The following is a 19,840-nucleotide window of genomic DNA, read 5'->3' as shown; positions in this document are numbered from 1 at the left end:
TTAAAATAAGTAATTAAACTAACGGTTGGAGAGATTGACGCGGTTAGTTTATGAGACTGTTGGGATTATTGATTTATATCTGACGTATAAACATATTTCTTCAGGAAACTATTTTCGAAATACTTGATGGAACATAATCCATTCAAATTTGGTTTTCTAATACTCATCATCTCCAACTGCTTATGATAGATTTTCAGTTAAGATAGAAATTAAGTGTAAAAGTGAACGTGAAGGATTTATAACAGCAACATTGTAGGTATATGGATAATAGGTTAAATCTGAAATGACTCTACTACCATGGAAGTATACAATTTTATTAGATTGAAAAGCTTAGAGAAATTGCAAAGCCTGTGATTTCATTGTGTTGAGCAGCAGAAAAGAATTGCTATCAAAACAACTTTAACCAACTTAACTATCAATCAAATTTATATTTATATACTTTAATAAATTTATATACTCTTGTATTTTTAAAATTTTTTTAACATTACCTTCAGTATTTTCATCAAATTATTATATAAGTAAATTCATAGATATATATTACTTTTTTAATACTATTAACCCCTTTTTAATTTTTTTTTCATTTTCAGTTCAATTCTCTACACTGCCAAGTAAATAAACCATTTGAGTTTTAAAGCTCTGAATACTGCCAACGAATTTAACAAACCTCAGTTTAATTTCCTTTACCAACATGTGCCATGGAGAATTGTTTGGGTGGCAGCAGACGCATTCACAAAGCACAAAAAGAATTGCAACAATTAAAAGTCAAGCAGCATCAGCATCAACAGCAACACATAACAACAAATCAAAATTTTTACATACAACAACAACCACAAATTCATCGTCAAGCGCCAACAAAACGCGAACAATCATACACTCAAGAGCAGCAACTGCTGCAAATCCAACAGCAACAACAACTACAACAACAACTACAACAACAACAGCAACATCAACAACAACAGCAGCAGCAGCAGAGTCAGCATGTAGAGCAAGAGCAAAAATTCACTACACCACCAATGTCGACAACACCTAAATTTACCGCCGATTGTTTGCATTTTCCGCCGCCACCGAATTATCCACCACCGCCAAAAACACCGACAAACACGAAAACAATGTCCAACGTGAATGTTACAAAAACAACAGCAACAACAACGGCAACGGCAATAACAAAAGCTAATGTTAATGCAACCTTGCATCACCATCATCATCATCAACAACAGCAACAACAGCAACAACAGCAACAACAGCAACAACAGCTACAACAGCTACAGCAGCTACAACAACATCAGCAGCTCCACCACCAGCACCAACAACAACAACACAATCAACAAGAAGTGCAATTGCAAATGCAACAGCAAAGACTGCATGCTGCTGCTCCCGCAATAATAAGTGGAACAAATGCAGTTGCTGGTCTTGTGCAACAACATCAAATGTCGGCATTGCATATTGACAGCACAATAGAAGCTGCCACAGTTGCCGTAAATCACTCATCCTCATCGACATCACCTTCATCATCATCAGCGACAAGTGGCACAACCATTGGTATCAGTCCATGCGGACGCCGACATATATTGCCACGGTATCCTGACCCTGATCCAGATGCGATTGAAATATGCAACGAACAGGAGCCCATCAACGTGAGGGTAACAAGAAATAGTAAGACCTTAGGTCATACGCATCAACGCGTCGACATGCAGGACAACAAATGGTCAGCAATGCAACAGACCACAAGTATGCAATTGCTGCAGCAACATGCACACGCACACACACATGCACACACGCAACATGATTACTCATATGCATATTATGAACCGGGTGCGGCGATGCGGCACTCCAATATACCACCACCCGAACAAGTGGCTACACAGTCCGCACTGCGTGTACCACCGCCGCCAAACTCAATCCGTGCGTTGCTATCGAAAGGAAAGAAAAATAAATTACTTGTGTCGCCTGCAACGCGGCAGTCATACCAAACGAGACTTGGCGCAGCGCTCAACACAAATGGCGCAAGTAATTGCAATGCTGTAAACGGTAACTCAGGTGGCATACAAGGCGAAAACTTTTACGAGGAAATCTCATCAAATGAAGCGCGACAACAATTGCGTTCAACAGCAACTTCACACTCGGCAGGTTCATTAAATCAATCGTTGGTAGAGGAGGAGTTCAGACGTGTGCAAAACAGACATCACAAAATATTAGGTGAACTAAATTTATCGGTAGAAGCTATGCTCATGCCAGAGAGTCCACCCAACAACAGTCCGACAACACGTGAAGCGCCCACTGTTAGCGTAACAGCAACGTCTGGTCAGCCTGCAATTAGTGCTGCTGCTATGGGATTGCGTTTGTCATCCACTTCAGCGGATAATATCTGTGATAGCAATCTGTCAGAGGTATTAAACACAGTGGGTCCCACCGATGACCTGCTATCGCCCATACAAGCTACGGCAAATGCTGCCTTTTGTGGCGACCTCGACAGTGGTTTCAGTGGCAGCTCTGGCGCCAGTTATATTGGTAGTCTGCGTTTGCACAAGACTAATGCAGCACTTTCGCACTTAATGAGCACACGACAAGCAGCACAAGATGCCATGGTTACGGCAATGCCGCCCTCGGCTTCCTGTTTGTTCAACTACTCAATGCATAATAACAAAACATTTCAACGTGCCACAAAACAAAACATACATGACGATGACTCCACGTCGGGATTTCTGACTCGCGCTTCTTGTGGTCGTCGCATACTTAACTGCGCTAAAATACGTGCTGCCGAAGATCCTGGACCTGTGGTGCCAACAGAGTCTAAAGCGCGTAGCTTTTGGAACCGCAAGGGTTGGCGTAAGTTACCGGGGTTTTCGTCCACTTCAAGCATAAATGACGCTGGATTAACAGGTAAGTGACCAGATTATACTTTTGTTATATGCACAAATAAAAGGGAAAAGTGATGGGAAGGCCAGAAAGTATGCGACGCATTTATAATGCAACATTGTTAAAGAATTTTAATTAAAATGTCAGCAAAATACACAATTCCAATAAATTTAAGTTGCATTATAATGTCGTTTAAAAAAAATTAATATATTTAAAAATTTCAATAAGTAGGTGGAGAGATTTGGTAGAGTTATAATACTGGTAGGCAAATAGTTTAAGGTTTTATAAAATAGTGGTCGAGGTAAATTTAATAATTTATCTTATAGCTTTTAAGTTCACATGAATCTAATATAACACGAGATCATGCATAGACCCAATAGATCCGTATTGATACCATATTGAAGTCCTTAACTACAGTTGTTGATAGTTTGTATCAATTAAAATTTGTGTGTCATTAACAAATTTGAGGTGACAACATTAAACCTCTAACATTACGGCTGAAGTACAGCGCCTTAAAGCTAATAGATAATCTTTTTAACTATATTTGAGTACTTTACTATTTTCTGAAGAAGTGAAGGAATGAGCACATGGATGAATCACTTAAATATGATTACAAACCGATTTAATTCACAAATAGAAAATATTTTTCTAATATTTATTTCGATTTAGTTATTGTATGCTATCGTTATATATTTACAACTTATAATTCTTATTAGCTTTAAATCCATAAAAGCATAAATACACTCCGTTACAAGTTAAAGTAAATTAGTTTAATATTTGATATTAGTTGTGAGGTTGTCTGTCATTGGAGCTGGTACTTTCACCCTTTACCTTCTGTAATTGTGTATATTCTAAATCCATAATAATTACTTGGAAAATTAAAAGAAAAATAGACAATAGAGTTTTTATGTTAACTGAAGTTTGTTTTTAGTGACTTCTTTTTCATATATATTTATATTATTATTAATGAGAAATTTAATATTTATAAATTTCCAATAAATGTCTTTAAAAATGAAAATCCATTCAATTACTTAAAATTAATGTTTCATTTATAATTTAAATTCAATTTGCATATATTTTTTATTGCATCAAATAAACAATACATCATTTTCGTTAAAAAGATAATGTACTGAAATTATGAAATATTCAATTTTTATTTTTGCATTTGACTTCGTGACTGCGAATCGAATCCGTCTGAGTTGGATATTTTTTTGTTAAATGCATTCTATAAAGTGCAAGATTAATCAATAAATTTTCATATTAGAGTTTAAAATCGAAAGTATGAACGTAATTTCATAAAAGCTCTTATTACGAAATTAAGAGTGGTGTAGTTAGAAGGGGATGGAAGAAAAGCTAATACTAAGACACTGTTTACGGAATGCATTAAACCAGATTAATGATTTAAAACGTATGAAACTGGTTTCATAATGCATTTAATGCAATTTTATTTGATTTGAATTAATTTTAGTTTTTAATTAATTTTTTTGAAACGCAGAGTTGCATTTGAATTTGCTTAAGGGTTTTGTCTTTCAAATTAGTGCACAATATTTTTTGGTTTCAAGTGAATTAAACTTCTGGCCTTTTTAAATTTACATATTGGCATTATTGTTTTCAGAATCATAATCTTCACACAAATAAAATTTAAATATAACATTCGAATATATAACTTGCTTAGTTGGTGTGAACACCACTTTTACTTAAACAAGTTTAATCCATTTTCGTTAGTTTAACACTTAATTAGTCTTCGTAGTTATTCTATAATCAAGTGCTATATTTTTATCATTCCTAATGAGTCGAAGTTTCTTTCTTCTCCTCATTCATGCTATAATGAGTTTAGGCCTAAATATATATTTTTTTTATCTCTCCAACTTCATATATGTGTTTCAGTTTGCTGTAAATTGTAGGTTGCATCATCTGAAATCTTTGGACTTAATTTTATTCGTAGTTATCTTTTTATTTAGTGTATACGTTAGTTTTTCAAAGTAGTGAAGAAAAATTCACTGGTAGGTTTTCTTTGCTACTAAAAGTTAGGCATCAATTTCGCAGACAGTTCTGAAGTCTCATGTGGTCAGTTTGAAAGTAGATATGGTAATTCCGACATGGTAATTCTACATATAATATCATTCATTATTATATTAAAAGAAATTTGTTTGAAATATTTTTGGGGAAACCGTTGTCTTTCACAAAACCTTCGTTAGTTTTCCTCAACAGATGTATTTTTTTTTTTTTGATTATCAACTATCAATCTATTCTGAAAATTTTTTGTGATTTGATGTATACAAATTTAAGATATATGCATAGATTATTGCATTATCATGGAGTTAACATACGAAAAAAATTTTTGTTATATAAAATTTCAGGTGATTATAGAATATATTAGGTTAGGTTATACAATTTTCGGAGGTAGTATATAGTGATATCCTATCTATTATTATCCTATCTATTATATTATATTTGTTATCTATTATTATGCTTTTTTATATTTATGTATATTGCCAAAAGAAATGAATAGGTTCGCCGATATGTTTACAGCCGAGTTATGAAGATGTAACTCAGGATCTGAATGAACTAAATATTTTTAATTGATCAACTCAAAATGAAAAATTAATTTGTCTACACTTAGAAAAATAACTTGGTTTATTTAATTTAGTTTTAACTAAATCTCAGGTTTAATATGTTAGCAACTTGATCTACCAAATGCGTCATTAATATTGTTCATCAAAATCTGTGAAATGTTTCTCTGTATATCATATAAAAATTTTCTTTAATTTGAGGTTATATGTTTTCGATTCTTAAAGGTGCATCGTTCAATATGCAAACTTATGTATCAATATTATTAGCTAATAGCTTCAATTCTTTTCAACTTTTATGCATACGTGACATTTCTATATCTGTTTGTCTTCCCCGAGTATGCGAACTTAATATAAAACTTATGTTTTTAAACTAAAAAATCTTTAGTGATGTCCTTCAGGATATATAAGTCCGGAAGAGTATGAAGAGTATCTCAACTATGGCATTGTAAACTTGTTAAGTGGACACTAAATACAAAGTAAACAAAAATTGTGACATTAGAGGACTAATTTTCATTAATTGATTTTAATTTTCATAAGTTTAAATTTTCATTAATTTTAATTATTATTAATACTTTAATCCAGAGCTGTACAGACTAGATGCGTTCGCGGGCCAATACAAATTACTGTACAGATTGTAGGGTCGCAGAAACAAATATATAAGTTCATAGTTATTATTATAAATACATTATAACATTTTAAATAAGTATATAATGTTGAAATAATGTGGTTGTACCAGTATACCAAAGAAAAATTTGCGTAAATATAGCAGATTAAAAACTTGTCGCGGGTCGTACTTTGGACAGCCCTGCTCTAATCAATCAATAGTAAGACAAACTTGTTGACTTTATACTAAATTCAAAGTAATAAAATTAAAGCCATATTCTTCTGAAACTGGTTAACATTTTATTTTCATTGATATACCTTTATCGAATACGATATTCAAAAAAAAAAAAATCTGATCCCGCACAGACTATTTGATCCTTTTTAATCTATTCGTAAACGAAATAACAAGTCAAAACCATTTTGTGTCTGATAATGAAATGCCAGAATCATTACCACCCAATTTAGACATTACCGTTCAGTTAATGACCAGCAAGTAATTACCAAGCCAACAAATACCGACATGATGACTGGGAATAATGAACAGTAAATGCCGAATTTATCAAGTCCATTTACGCGAAATATACGTGCAAATTCAATAGGCAAATTTGTTGTTTCAGAAATAATTCACAAAACTCAAATCGACCACAAAATTATTTTGAAATTTGTTAAACGCATTGCGGGCCAATATAACCAAAATGAAATCAAAAGAATGCAAAACTCAATGAAATTGAAAATGTGGAAATGTGGAAATATGGAAATAATGATATTTAAAATTGGCCGCAATTTTATTTTGTTGTGGTTATCCCCCTCGCAAAACAATGGGCGCCTAATGAAGCCACCACAACAAAAAAAGCCGCCTCTGTACAAAAAAGCAGCGCTGCATGCGGCTCCATTGTTTAGCGTTTGGGAATAAAATGAATATAAATGACCGGCCGCATATGCCAAATGTGGCCTTTATTCCTGCCTTTTGTTCGCAAATTAACTTAAAATTTTAATTCCCAAATAACTGCAGCAATTTTGTGTATTTAAACTAAACGCAATGAAAATTTGATACTAAAAAAGCGGGAAAAACCGCAGAAAACACTGCAAAAAATACTTACTCTAAAATGCGCGTAGTAATGACTATTTTAAACGCCACTTAGGGAGAACTACGCTCACCGATGCCCTGGAGTCCATACGGTCGGTACTCAATACTATTTTGCCAATGTTTTCACAAATTTTTTTTTTTTTTTTGTAATTTACACTAACAAATAAATAAATACCAACACGGATTCGAAAACAAATACATTTTCCGCATTTATTTAAATTTTTAAATGTTTTTTTTTTATATTTTTGTTTTTTATTTACAACTGCCAGGACATTTTATCCTTTTCTGATATGCAAATTGCCTTCACTTGCCGGCAGTAAAATTGGTTAGTTTATTTGTTTATTTATTTATTCACTTGTTTATTTTTTTAATTGTTAATGTTTTTTTGCTGCTTACCTCGTGGTATATTGACGTTAGCCTGTAATTAATCGAAATTTACACATACTATTTGATATTTAAATAATTAAATTAAATTAGTGAAAATTATTTAAATAGTGGTGACTGTTTTTATGAGGGGAGACCTATAATTTTGCAAGCTCTTTTATTAATTATTCTGTTTGTGCTCTCTATACACATAGAAAGTATCGCCTTTTAAGTTACAAGCTTCATAACAAACAATATTGACTGACATTGAATAAATAGTCTAATAAATATTTTTTTTCTAAAGTATAAATGGCACCTTTCGAAAAAATAATTTACTTCAATATATCAAATAAACCAACTATATAAATTATTTGACAAGATTTTGTATTTATGTATATAAATAAGTCTGACGTCCTCGATAGTTAGTTAGTTGAGGTGGAGGGAGGACGAGTCCTCCTCAATTAGCCAAAAAGCCGTTTTGAATCCACAAAAATCTCGTAATAGTGGGTAGTAGGTAGAAGTTCAAACTAGTACCAGCCAGAAGCATGAACAAAGGCAAGAATCTGGTTAATGCAAATGCTGGAGATAACGTCAAATGAATTGTAGAAGGGGGCCCCTAGAAACTTTTACCTAGTTTTGGACAAAGCTGTGCAAAGACACATCAGATGTTTCTCAAGAGCTGGTAAACTACAAGCGGTACCACAGGGTAGGCCGAGTCTAGCTCTATGCCGTCCTATGGACCAATGTCCTGTAAAGGCAGATATTAAACTAGATACCTCAGATTTGTTTCCACAGACGTCCTAGATAGGTTTTACAATTTCTGTATTAATTTAAATCGTAAAGTGTATAGGAAAACTACCTATATTATAAATTGTTATGCCTAAAATCTTCATTTTATTAATAAATTGTGAAATGTCACAACATTATTTAACAGAATACATATGAAATTTAAATTAATTGAAAAAAAGTTTAAATCGTACTCTCTTATAGGAATAGGTAACGTGGTCATTCTTTAAAAAGTGCGCCATCCTTAACTCACGTTCTACTATTTTCCTTCAACTTATGTTCGGCAAAACCGATGCATTGAAGTTTTCATAAGTCCTCAATAAATCTATACTTGTCCATTCGGCATTGAATAATCTCTGAGGCTACCAGATGCGAAAGATTCGCGTAGACAGTGTTAAAACTGAACAATCTGGTCAACTGCTACTCTGAAACCATAAAATAAATGAATGGCTAAAAACTAAAAAGGTAATAGAAACCTTATATCGTAAGGAAAAAAACAACGGATCTGGGAATATAATACTTAATATAAAAATTTGACCAAAATAAAGTTAACATTCAAGTGATAGAAGCAAAGTAACAAAGCGTTTTTTATTATAAGTATAGATAAGACATTTTTGGAGGATATATAGCCTTCTTTATACATTATGTATTATGTATTTATAGTCTTTATACATTATGTATTATTATACTTCTTTTAAGGAGCTTAAGGACTTTATAAACATTTTCCAATTCGCTCTTTTACGATTTACTATTAATTAATCTCAGTTCACTAGACGATTTCTCAGTTTCGGTAAGGACTTAACGTTGTTTAAGGTCCTCCACGATGATTTGCTCATTCAGCACTTTACAAGGATCTCGAAATAGTTTCATAATTAAAATAGATAAGATCTCAATTTGCAAATATATAGAGTTTAATAAAGTTGCCTTTGACCGAAACTCTTTGCAATTGCTATTGTTTGCACTAAATTAATAATTACATATTTTTGGAATTCGATGCAATTTTTATAAAATTGATTATCAAGTATTTATTAAAATTAAAATTTAAATTTGAATTTAAATTAAAATGTATATCAGTACTGATTTTTAATTAAAACATAATTAAAAAAAATTTATAACCGAACACCTCTGTAATGAAGATGCGATAATAATGTTAATTTATAAAATGTATAAAAATAATAATTAAGTATGTTATTTAATATGATAAAATAATTTTTTTAGTTTTATGAGATATTTCAAACTTTTATTTATTTTATACAGAAAATTTGTTTTTCACATTCCCTTAAGTTTGTTTGATACCTTCTGCTCAAAAAGTATTCGTATTTTGTAAATTTTGCAGATTTTGTAAATTTAAATTTTATTCCAAATTTATTTTATCTCCTTCAAAATATGCTCCTTCTGAATACACATATGCCAACGCTTAACCCAATCTTCCATACACTTTTCGTAGGCCCGTGCAGGTATAGCTTTTAGTTCCTTCGGCGAATTCTCTTTTACCGATTCAACCGACTCAAAATGCTTACCACGGAGGTGCAATTTGAGTTTCGGGAAGAGGAAAAAGTCGCACGAATCCAGATCTGGCGAGTATGGTGCCTGAGCAATGGCAGTGGTGCCGTGTTTGGTCAAAAAATCGCGTACAACAAGAATTTTCCATAGTAAAAATCACTTAATGCATTTGAGGTAGTCTCACATTACCAGCTGCTGTGAACAAACTAATTGACAAATGGAAGAAATTTGTACCATATGTCAAGAAAGGGTGTACCAACATAATAAAAAAAAATGTATGAAAAAGGTCTATTACTTAAGGAGTAGTTAATAAACACAAAATATGAATACTTTATGGACTAATCTCGAAGATTGTGAGGTCGCTAGAGCCTTATGGCCTAGGTTGGACAAAAATAAAACGAAAAGCCTTTTAGCCTTCAGTAAACCTGCAGTTCGTGTGCTTGCTGGAGTACTAACGGGGCACTGTGCAATTGCACCTATGCTCCAACGGTGGCGAATTCCAACAAGCGGATTATGCAGGAGTTGCCAAGATGAAGAAGAGGTAGAATCCATCAACCACTTCCTTTGTCTTTGTCCAGGACTTCAGACAAGGCGACTTCAATGCCTTGGGAATCACTTTTTCACTGGCTTGGAAGAGATAACGAAAGCAAACTTATCGGATCTCCTCAATATCATCTGGAAAACCAAATGGTTTAACATGGATTACAAAGGTTAGCAATTCGCCTTTCCCGGCAAAAAAATTATTTTTTTTGAGGGCATCACAAAGGGCAATATATGCCTCCAAATGGATGTGCTGACAATGGTCAGCACGCTTTTTCCGAACCTAACCTAACCTTAAATATGTCAGTTACAATTATAACAGTTTATATTTTTGTACTTGCAATTTTATGGACTTCCACTTAATGTAGGCCATTTTATTGACACTCATTTATTGTATATATGTGTGTGTGTATAAGTGTATATATTATTATTGTTATAATTGAAGTTCGATAAAATTAATGCTTAATTTGAGTTCATGAAATTCAAAGACTTCATGATGAGAATGAACCATTACTTACTATAAACGAATCTTCTTAAAGACTTACTTTATTCGTATTCGATTGGTGAGGCTTTCAAGAATTTTCTGTATTGATTTTTCTTTAACAGAAAGTAATTGCTTCTCAAATTGAAGCCCAACAAAATGGTAAAAAAAAAAAATTCAAATAAAATTATATGTTGAAATATATTAAGAATGAGAATATAAAATGTAAGAAACTATATTTTCGCTTTATTTTATATGTCGTGGCACATTTCACTGGTCTTCATTGGTCTACATAAATTCTATAAGCGCGGTAGCCTACAATTTGCGAATGCATTACTGCATTACGGCATTACTGACTGTCCCCAATAGCCTTTCACAACTGAATGCACTTTACAGCAATTTCGACGATGGCTGGTGGGTCGATGATGATGGGTGTCTACGGGTTTAAGCGTATTAGCTGCTCTTCTTCTTCTTCCTTTTTTGTTAAATTGTGAATTGCAGCTACTGTATATTGTGTTGTGGTTGTTGTTGTTGTTGTTTTTGTAGATTGTTAAATTTTATTATTTTTAAAAAAGTTATGAAATGCACACTCATGCACAGTAGGCAGTAGGTATTATCACAAAAGTAGAAATGCACTTACCATACTCGCTCCCACATGTGTGGGTTTAATGGTTGCATTTACTTTTCAACCCAAAATTTGTTGGAATTTCTTTGTATTCTTTCCATTTTTTGTCCTTCTTTTTTGTCATTTAATATAAGTTTTTGTTTTATTTTTATTGTTGTTTTTATATTGTCCTGTCATGAAGCCTTATGTGCCCAATGTTGACTAACTACAAAATAAGCAACTGAACTTTATATGAGTGACTTAACAATGTTCGCATGGACAAATTATTTTATATGCCTTTTTCTCAACAAAAACAAAAACAAAAAAAAATAAAAATATAAATAAAACAATTTATAATAAATATAACCTAAAAAAGAAAGACTTACAAAAATCCTTTATGCAGAAAATATAAAAATGAAAAAAGAAAAAAAAACTGTTATAATAAACAAATAAATAATAAAGAATAACAAAGCACTTCTTTTTTGTCATTTATATGCGCATGTGATGTGTTGTGCTGTAATGCATTTAAAGGCTTTAAGGCAATTGCGTTTACTGCGACGTTAACGTCGACGTCGATGTCGGTGTCGTCGTCAGTTGACTTTAGTTGACAGTTCAGTGCATTGACTTTTTCTATCAGTTTCACATGTACTCGCCAGAAATATACTCGCTTTCAATTTTATTCGTTTTTGCTCGTCTTCTCTACTGACTGAGCTGAGGCTGCTTAAATAATATTAAGCTGAGAATTTTTTATTTTTTAATTCGGTTGTTATTATATTATAAAAAAAATATTTTTTTTTAACTTCAGCTTCTGTTTTTTTATTATTATTTATTAATTTTTCTTTTCTCCTCTTTTTTGTTTTGACATTTTCTTGAATTTTTTACCGTTACTTTTAAACTGTCAACATTAACGGCCACAAACAAACAAAAAGCATTCGAGCAGGGAAGTAAGCTTGCACGTAAGCAACCGACCAAGTAACCAACAAAAAAGCAAATAAAAAAATGACAAAAAAAAAAAAATAAAAAAGGACTTAAAAATCAAAAAAATCAAAAAAAAAAATAAACAGAAACAATGCAATGTCAAAGTAACAAAAACAATGACAGTAACAGTGGCAGTTGCTATAACACAACACAATACAACAAATATAATAAAAACAACAACAACAAGGACAACAACAATAAAATGATGCACGAGATGGCCTGCTTACTTCAAAAACAAAAAGCCAGCCGCAGCAATTCCACTTAAGGCAGTTGCACTGCTTTGTAAGCTTCTGTGCGTACATGTTTGTGTGTGTGTGTGTGTGTGTTGGTAAACTTATGTGCTGCCAAACAGTAGAAAGAAAAAGTAGGGAAAATGCCGTTAGGCTAGGCTTTGCACTCTCGCCACATACACACACACACACACACACACACCTACACTTTTTTATATGCAAAATTATTTATGATGTTAAAAAATAATCCCGTTTTAGCGGAATCCTCTGTCCTCCCTCACATTACGGGATTAACAGTTCCTAGATTTTTCACTTGTTGTTTTTCTTTTCAATATTTGTTAATAATTTATGTTTTTTTATTGCAAAAAATTCTTTGTTAAATGAAAAACATTTTTTTTCTTCACATTTAACCCTTTTAGTGGGAGCGCTTGAAATACTTGAGCATAGCTTTTGCTTGTGATATTAAATTTTTATTAAAAATGAAATTTGTGTCATTTTGATGACAGTATAAAATAAAATAAAATAAATAAAAAAATTATTGATTAATTATAAAAATATATATAACCACACACATATATATATATATATTGTGGCACATTGCACCGTCCAGCAAGTAGTCCCACTGAAGTGAAGGATTTGCCGAAGTAGACTACGCAACGACTTAAGTTCTTTTTCGTCCTTTGATTCTTGGATGTCGTTATTGAGTTAAAGCTAGAGTGGCTTCCATTCACATTCTCTTGTTATTGCAAGCAGCTCGTTTGGCTAAAGGTTGCCTGCCAAGTCATCACCAACCCAATGGTGTCAGAAGACAGTCTTCCTCCTGCTTGCCAGTGCTAGACATTGGCACAATATATGCATCGCTGTCTGCTTTTCTTTTATTTATAGTCTGCTCGTGTCTTCCTCAACAAGAGTTAATTTTTTGAGATGATATTTGAAGTTTCCATATCCAGTAATCAATGAGGTCAACCTGCTTGCCAATTTTAGACATTGGCACAATATATGTACCGCTGTCTTCTTTTCTTTTATTTATAGTCTGCAAGTGTCTTTCTCAACAAAAGTTAATTTTTTAACGTGATACTTGAAGATTCCACATCCAGTAATCAATGAGGTCAACCAGATTAAGGTGCTTCGCGGATAGCTAAGCACTTTTATCGCTTCCCTGGTTAACAGTTTCGGCGTCATGAGTTTAGTCTGTCTATAAGTGCTCATCTCTCTCCATCTGTTAAGGTGAAGTAAAGTTAAGCTGCAATCATGTTGTAGCCCAAAGGTGTTCTAGGCTCTGGGCCGCAGAAGTTATGTTATACATAACTTCATTTAAAAATTAATACATAAATAATTAAATATTTTAAAAAAATAAAAGAACTTATAAAATAATATATAAATAATTTTTATAATTATTATTATAATGTTGGGGAATTTGAATTGTGGCCCAGAGATCTATTGCCTCTATCGGTTTAATTGTGTAGTCATCAGGATTATACGGATGATCGTTGCTGAGCCATTATATTCATTCAGTTTTAACAAAACTGCATCAGATGAAAGCGTTAATTTAGGCACTTTGAAACTTCATGCAACATGATTCTTCTACTCCAATATATTTCTTAATCTGGATCGATTTTGATTTTCTATAGAAATCGAAATAATTGTGCTGCTATTCTAATTTTTGATATCGTTACTAAGACGATATGATCATTGGAGAATATTTCTACTTCCGCTATAAATTGTAGTATTTAATCTATATTACAAAGTTTAATTTCTCTATTCGATATGAGATGGCGAAGTGGATACTTCATTCGTTTATATATAAATACTATAAACCCGGCATGTATTTTGAGGTCTCATTCTCTTCCCTACAAAACCTAGAAGTTTCATAAGAATAACTTCCCAGTTTTATTTGATAATAGTTTAATCTATAGTGCCGTATCAGAATTCCTGTTACAATTTTTAAGTCTTGTTATTAGCACATTAATGTTTTTTTGTTATTACTATAATATATATAATATATATATGTCTTACTCTGGAGCCATCTTCTTCTTCTTCCATAAACACCCAACTAACACTATCTTTTTCTTGATCTAAGCTAACAATATAAAAAAAATATAATTAGAAATCGTTGAGTCAAATTAGACAGTCTTACTTTATTGTTATGGATAGTTCCATTCGGTAAATTACCAGCAATTTTAAGCCTGGAGATGGCTTTAGGAATCTTCATGTCTGCGCCAACAGCCTTATGTATTTCTATCTGAGCAGTGTTTCGCACAAATCGATAATTGTGTAGACTTAGAGAATATATTTTATCCAAGAAATTGGATGAAAATTTACAGTTTCTAAAATTTGTTTTTGTTTTAGTGCTCATATGAGGTATCTAATATTTCTTTAAAACGAAAAAATCATGTCAAAATACGGCATCACGTTATAGTAAAGCACTATCAACATTAAGCTTCATTATACTTATGGTCCAAACTACTTTTGATCACATTTTGAGGACTAATTTGGGTACATCAAGTTTTGACACTTACTACACTTGATGAATTCTGCAGTTTAAATATTCGTATAAGTATATTTCGGTCTTGCCTTTTTAATAGCAACAGAGCATGAGTACTATTTGAATCCACTAAATGCAGTAAATTGTGCGAAAACTGTTATAAAAACTGATTTTAAGCTTGATTTAATTGTACTTAAGTGTGGCATGGTAGCCCAAATATCATATCAATAATATTTCGATTTATTCTAATTATAAAAATTGATTGTAGGCCATGTCCAAAATATATGAAAATGTTGTATTATTCTTTTTAGTTTAATATTATTTTGGACAGTTTCAATTACTAATTTCACATTTGTTTTCATAGGACTTTTGAAGTTTATATATTTAGTAGATTTAAATTATTTTTATTCACTTTATTATTACTATTTTCTTCTTTTTTTTTTTGTTATTATTGAAACAATTATTACAAAAGATACAAAAGTTATTTATCACAGCAACTAGTCGTGGCAGACCAACGCATCCACTTTATTTTACAGAAATTTTCGTTTTAGTGTAGACAACAATCAGTTATGATTCGCTTATACGAGACACATGCAGCAGCGTACCTGAATAAGCTGCCATCTGGTTTTCAAAAACGAAAAGGTTAACTGTTCGAAAGTCACTGCACAGTTTCACAAGATACTTCTCCATTGAGTATTTATACAAGGAATTATCATTAAATGCTTTGTGTTTCTGCTTGTTGGTTGGCGCAATGGTTTAGAAGTGAAAGTCTTACCGTTTATATTTGGATTACTTTTCAGTGCATATTTGATTAAATTAGCTACGTATGTCGGCCGTGCTTTTATTTTTAATGTTTAATAGTTGAAGTATTTTTATATTTCGTTGTTGAAAGAACAATTAACAAACTAGTTTAGTGCATAGAAATGTTTTAGTTGTCATAATTTGCTGAAGATAAGAACTACTACTACAGTGTTATTAAAACTGTAATCAAACTGTTGATGTAAACATTACTGAATAAATAAATTTTCGTACTGTACTTTTTATTCAATTGTGAAGATAGTGTGGTTTGAAACCTTACTATACCAAAAAGTATGCCATGATTTTTAAATTACTTTTTTATTTCAAAGAACATAAATAAAGATTAATTTATTGAATTGCATAAAATATAAATAAATAAATAATTAAATTAAATTACAAATTCCAGGTGATTTACGGAAATAAGAATCTATCGATAAAATAGTGCGTCATTAATACTTGGAAACAGTTCCAAGAAAAGGAAATGTACTATTGCATGCACAATTGGTCAAGCACAGGAAATCTATATAAATGTCTTCAGTATTCAGTTTTTCAGTTAGAGGTTTCTAATTTCAACAGAATTAGTTGAATAAAACCGTACCTTACCGAACCGAACCTTAGTCTATATATTATTCACTTTGCTTAAATGCAGTTCTTTAATACAAAAACTTCACATACTGTGTGGTTAATGTGCATTAGTTTCTAATAAGCGATGAAGTAATTTTGATATCTGATCATTCACAAAATCGCTGTCATAAAGCATATAAATATTATTGTAGTTTCTTTTTTGTTCTATGAATTACTCACACTTCCCACGGCAGTTTGACATTTCAATACTTGGCATTTCATTCTGCAATTCTCTTGAAGCTTATAATTTAACTTGAAAAAAATTTCAAAGAAAGTGAATCATTGGTTAGTAATATAAATACAAACATTATACCTGTCTTCTTAGAAATTTTCACTCACTTTCTTTAATTATATGCTTTATATGATAGTACATGATGAAGCAGTTCACTGCTATTTGTTGGTTGGTCACTTATAGTCAATTCAAGCAACCAATGACATCAAGAAGATGTCAATAACTAGCATTATACATTTTAAAATAGTAGTCTCGACTTTAACGTACTACAAGTTAATAATATGCTGAGCAAAGAAACTTTTTTGCATAGATGAAAAGGATTTTCCTTTTCCCATCTACAGAATAATTTTTAGAAATAATATTCTTTTAAAAGTTGGATAACATTTAGCAAGAGAGAAGATAATGAGATAAAGTTCTTACCTTATGTACGACATTGTCAACGTGGGATATATTTCCTTATCTTCTAACTGAATATGCTTCTGTTGCTAAATGCTATCAAATATTGTATATATCGTAGCAAAAGTGACAGAACGAGCCGAAAATTAAGAAAATAAGAAAGATCTGGTCGCAAACTAATCTAAAACGAAGATCAATCTGACGACATTACAATTTGGATTAGAAGTGGGAGGCGGGACACACATTTTGAGATTGAAAAAAGTAGTCTTCGACAGAAGACAGCTGGATTAGGCAGCTGTATCACACTAAGATGAAGGCAAGATTAATCATCTGCAGCAGTAGTGGGGCCTGAACGTAGGTCACACTGATGGAAGTCTTAAATGACTAATAGGGACCCTACCTCAAAGTAATTCTAACGTAGTCCCGGGGTAGTACAATGTTTCTAGGAATGAGGGGGAGTGGTTTAGTCCGAGTGAGTCGGACTAAACTCACCCTCCGGGGCGCCGGATTGTAGTCAATGCATAGGCATTCAACTCCTCCTTGCCGCAAAAAAAAAAAAAAATATTATGCAGTGGGCTGTTATCATCGATACCGTAGTGATTAGCAGCTTTCGCCTTAGTTGAAGTAGCTCACTGGTATATTTTTTATACAATTTAGAGCAGGTCAACTTAGAGATCTCAACATGTAGTAACTTCGCAATGAAAATAGATGAATGTAAGTCCTATAAATCAATCGTATAATAGGAAACCTTTTATCTCAGTATCACTAAAGTCTTTAAGTGTTAAGTAGATACTTATTATTGGTTTATCTTAAAAATCTCTTATCTAAGCATCGCAAACGTCTTCAAGTGTTAAGAAAAATTATTATTATTATTGGATTATCTCTGATCAGCTCTAAACTAAACATCGCAAACTTCTTCAAGTGTTAAGAAGAATTCTTCTTATTTAGATTATTCTAGATTGTCTCTTATCTAATCATCGCAAACGTCTTTAAGTCTTAAGTAGTATTCTTCCTATTATCAGACTATCTTAAATTATTTAAGCATCGCAAACGTCTTCAAGTGCTTAAAAGAATTCTTTGTATTATTAGGTTGTCTTAGATCAGCTCTAATCTAATTATTTTCGATTATTCCTAATCTTGGCATTGCAAGTCTTCAACTGTTAAGAAGAATTCTTCTTATTCTCAGATTTTTCTCCAACTATTTTCGATTATTCCTAATCTAAACATTGCAAATCTTCAAGTGGTAATAAGAATTCTTATTTAGATTCAGATTATTTAATGTTTTCAAGTGTTCTGTAGATATCTTCTTATTATCCGATTCTTTTAGATCATCTCTAATCTAAGCACTACAAAAGTCTTCAAGCATTAAGAATTCTTCTTCTTATTAACCTCTTCAACAATCTTTGATATGAAAGCTAAAAAATATATTAGATAAATTTATTCTCACTCTAATTATAATCGGTTATATATTATACCTTCTTATACATACAAACGAGTACATAAAAGTAAATAATGAAGATCATTTATATGAGAAAATATCTTCAACTAAATTTCAGCATTTTTTTTTCTATCTTCTGTTTGCAAAGTAAATTATTACTTCTTATGCTTTCCTCCTTCCTCTGCTTCTTTTTTTCTTTTTTGCAATACGATTTGCTCGAACATAACTACTCAAAAGGCATGAATTACTATTAATAAAAGCAAAAACAAACAACAACAACAACGAAACATAAAATACTATAAACAACAACATTCATAATAATAATAATAATGTAAACAACAACAACAACAACAACAATGGTAGCAAACAACAGATGAAGAACAAAACCACCGCACTCTCATCAATGTCATGAATGTTTGAAATGCACTACTTTTGTTTTTGTTTTTGTATTTTTTTTTTTGGTTTTTGATATTTGGCTCTCACTCTCTTGTGTACGCTGTGCGCTGTGTGCTGTGCTGTGTGCTTATGATATTTTTCATATGAAAATGTGGAGCGCAAAGTGACTCCAGCGATGCCGGCATAAGCGCGTCGTCGCACTAACAAAAATGATAGCAAAGTTCAGTAGAATTGATCTGTCGACATGAACAAATCTTGTTGTGCACGCGGATGCCATAAATAAAAAATAAATATAAAAATAAAACAAAGTATGTTAAAATTCAGAACAAAAAAAAAAAAACTGAATTAAAATTAAATAAAATAATTAATTGTAATATTAAAAAATGAATATGAAAAAAATATATATAAATAAAATAATAAATAAAAATATTTTTGAGTGAAGTGAAAATTAAGGCTCAATTAAAGTAAAAACAAAGTAACAAGTCTTCTCGATTATTGAGTCATTTGAATATTTAGTGCTTGTGTTTGTTGTTTTTGAAAGTAGTTTTTTTGTTGTATTTTCCTTTCCGTCACTGCATTCACACCAACGAAGCCGACAGCGCAGCAACAGTGACGATCGCAACAGAAGAAAACTAAAACAAAAACAAAAAAAAAATAACAAAAAATGACAAATTTTGTAACCTGCGTGTGCTTTTGTTTATTTTGAGTGAATTACACATCAAAACCAAAACCAAAACCAAAAAGAAAATTTATTTTCAGCAACGCAAGTTTTGTGTCTGCATGAAATGTACCATAAATGTATACGTGTGTGTGTGCGTGTGTTTGTGCGTTCAATAGTGTCTACTATATAAAGAATACGCATATAGA

The 19,840-nt window shown here is 31.9% G+C and overlaps 1 protein-coding gene across 1 annotated transcript; it reads left to right on the top strand.

Moving 5' to 3' along the window:
* Positions 1–600: 600 nt before the first annotated feature.
* LOC119666966 (transcription activator MSS11-like) lies at positions 601–2,888 on the top strand. Its single transcript, XM_038076245.1, has one exon. It carries the CDS (start codon positions 696–698, stop codon positions 2,886–2,888), a length of 2,193 nt encoding a protein of 730 aa, XP_037932173.1. The 5' UTR covers positions 601–695.
* The last annotated feature ends 16,952 nt before the right edge of the window (positions 2,889–19,840 follow it).

This window comes from Teleopsis dalmanni, chromosome 1 (genome assembly GCF_002237135.1).
Source record: "Teleopsis dalmanni isolate 2A chromosome 1, ASM223713v2, whole genome shotgun sequence".
Taxonomy (NCBI): domain Eukaryota; kingdom Metazoa; phylum Arthropoda; class Insecta; order Diptera; family Diopsidae; genus Teleopsis; species Teleopsis dalmanni.
The sequence above is the reverse complement of the archived record's forward strand: the minus strand, read 5'-3'. Positions and strand labels throughout refer to the sequence as shown.

Excerpts from the sequence above, each read along its gene's own strand:
- LOC119666966 (XM_038076245.1), top strand. The coding sequence starts at position 696 with ATGGAGAATTGTTTGGGTGGCAGCAGACGCATTCACAAAGCACAAAAA.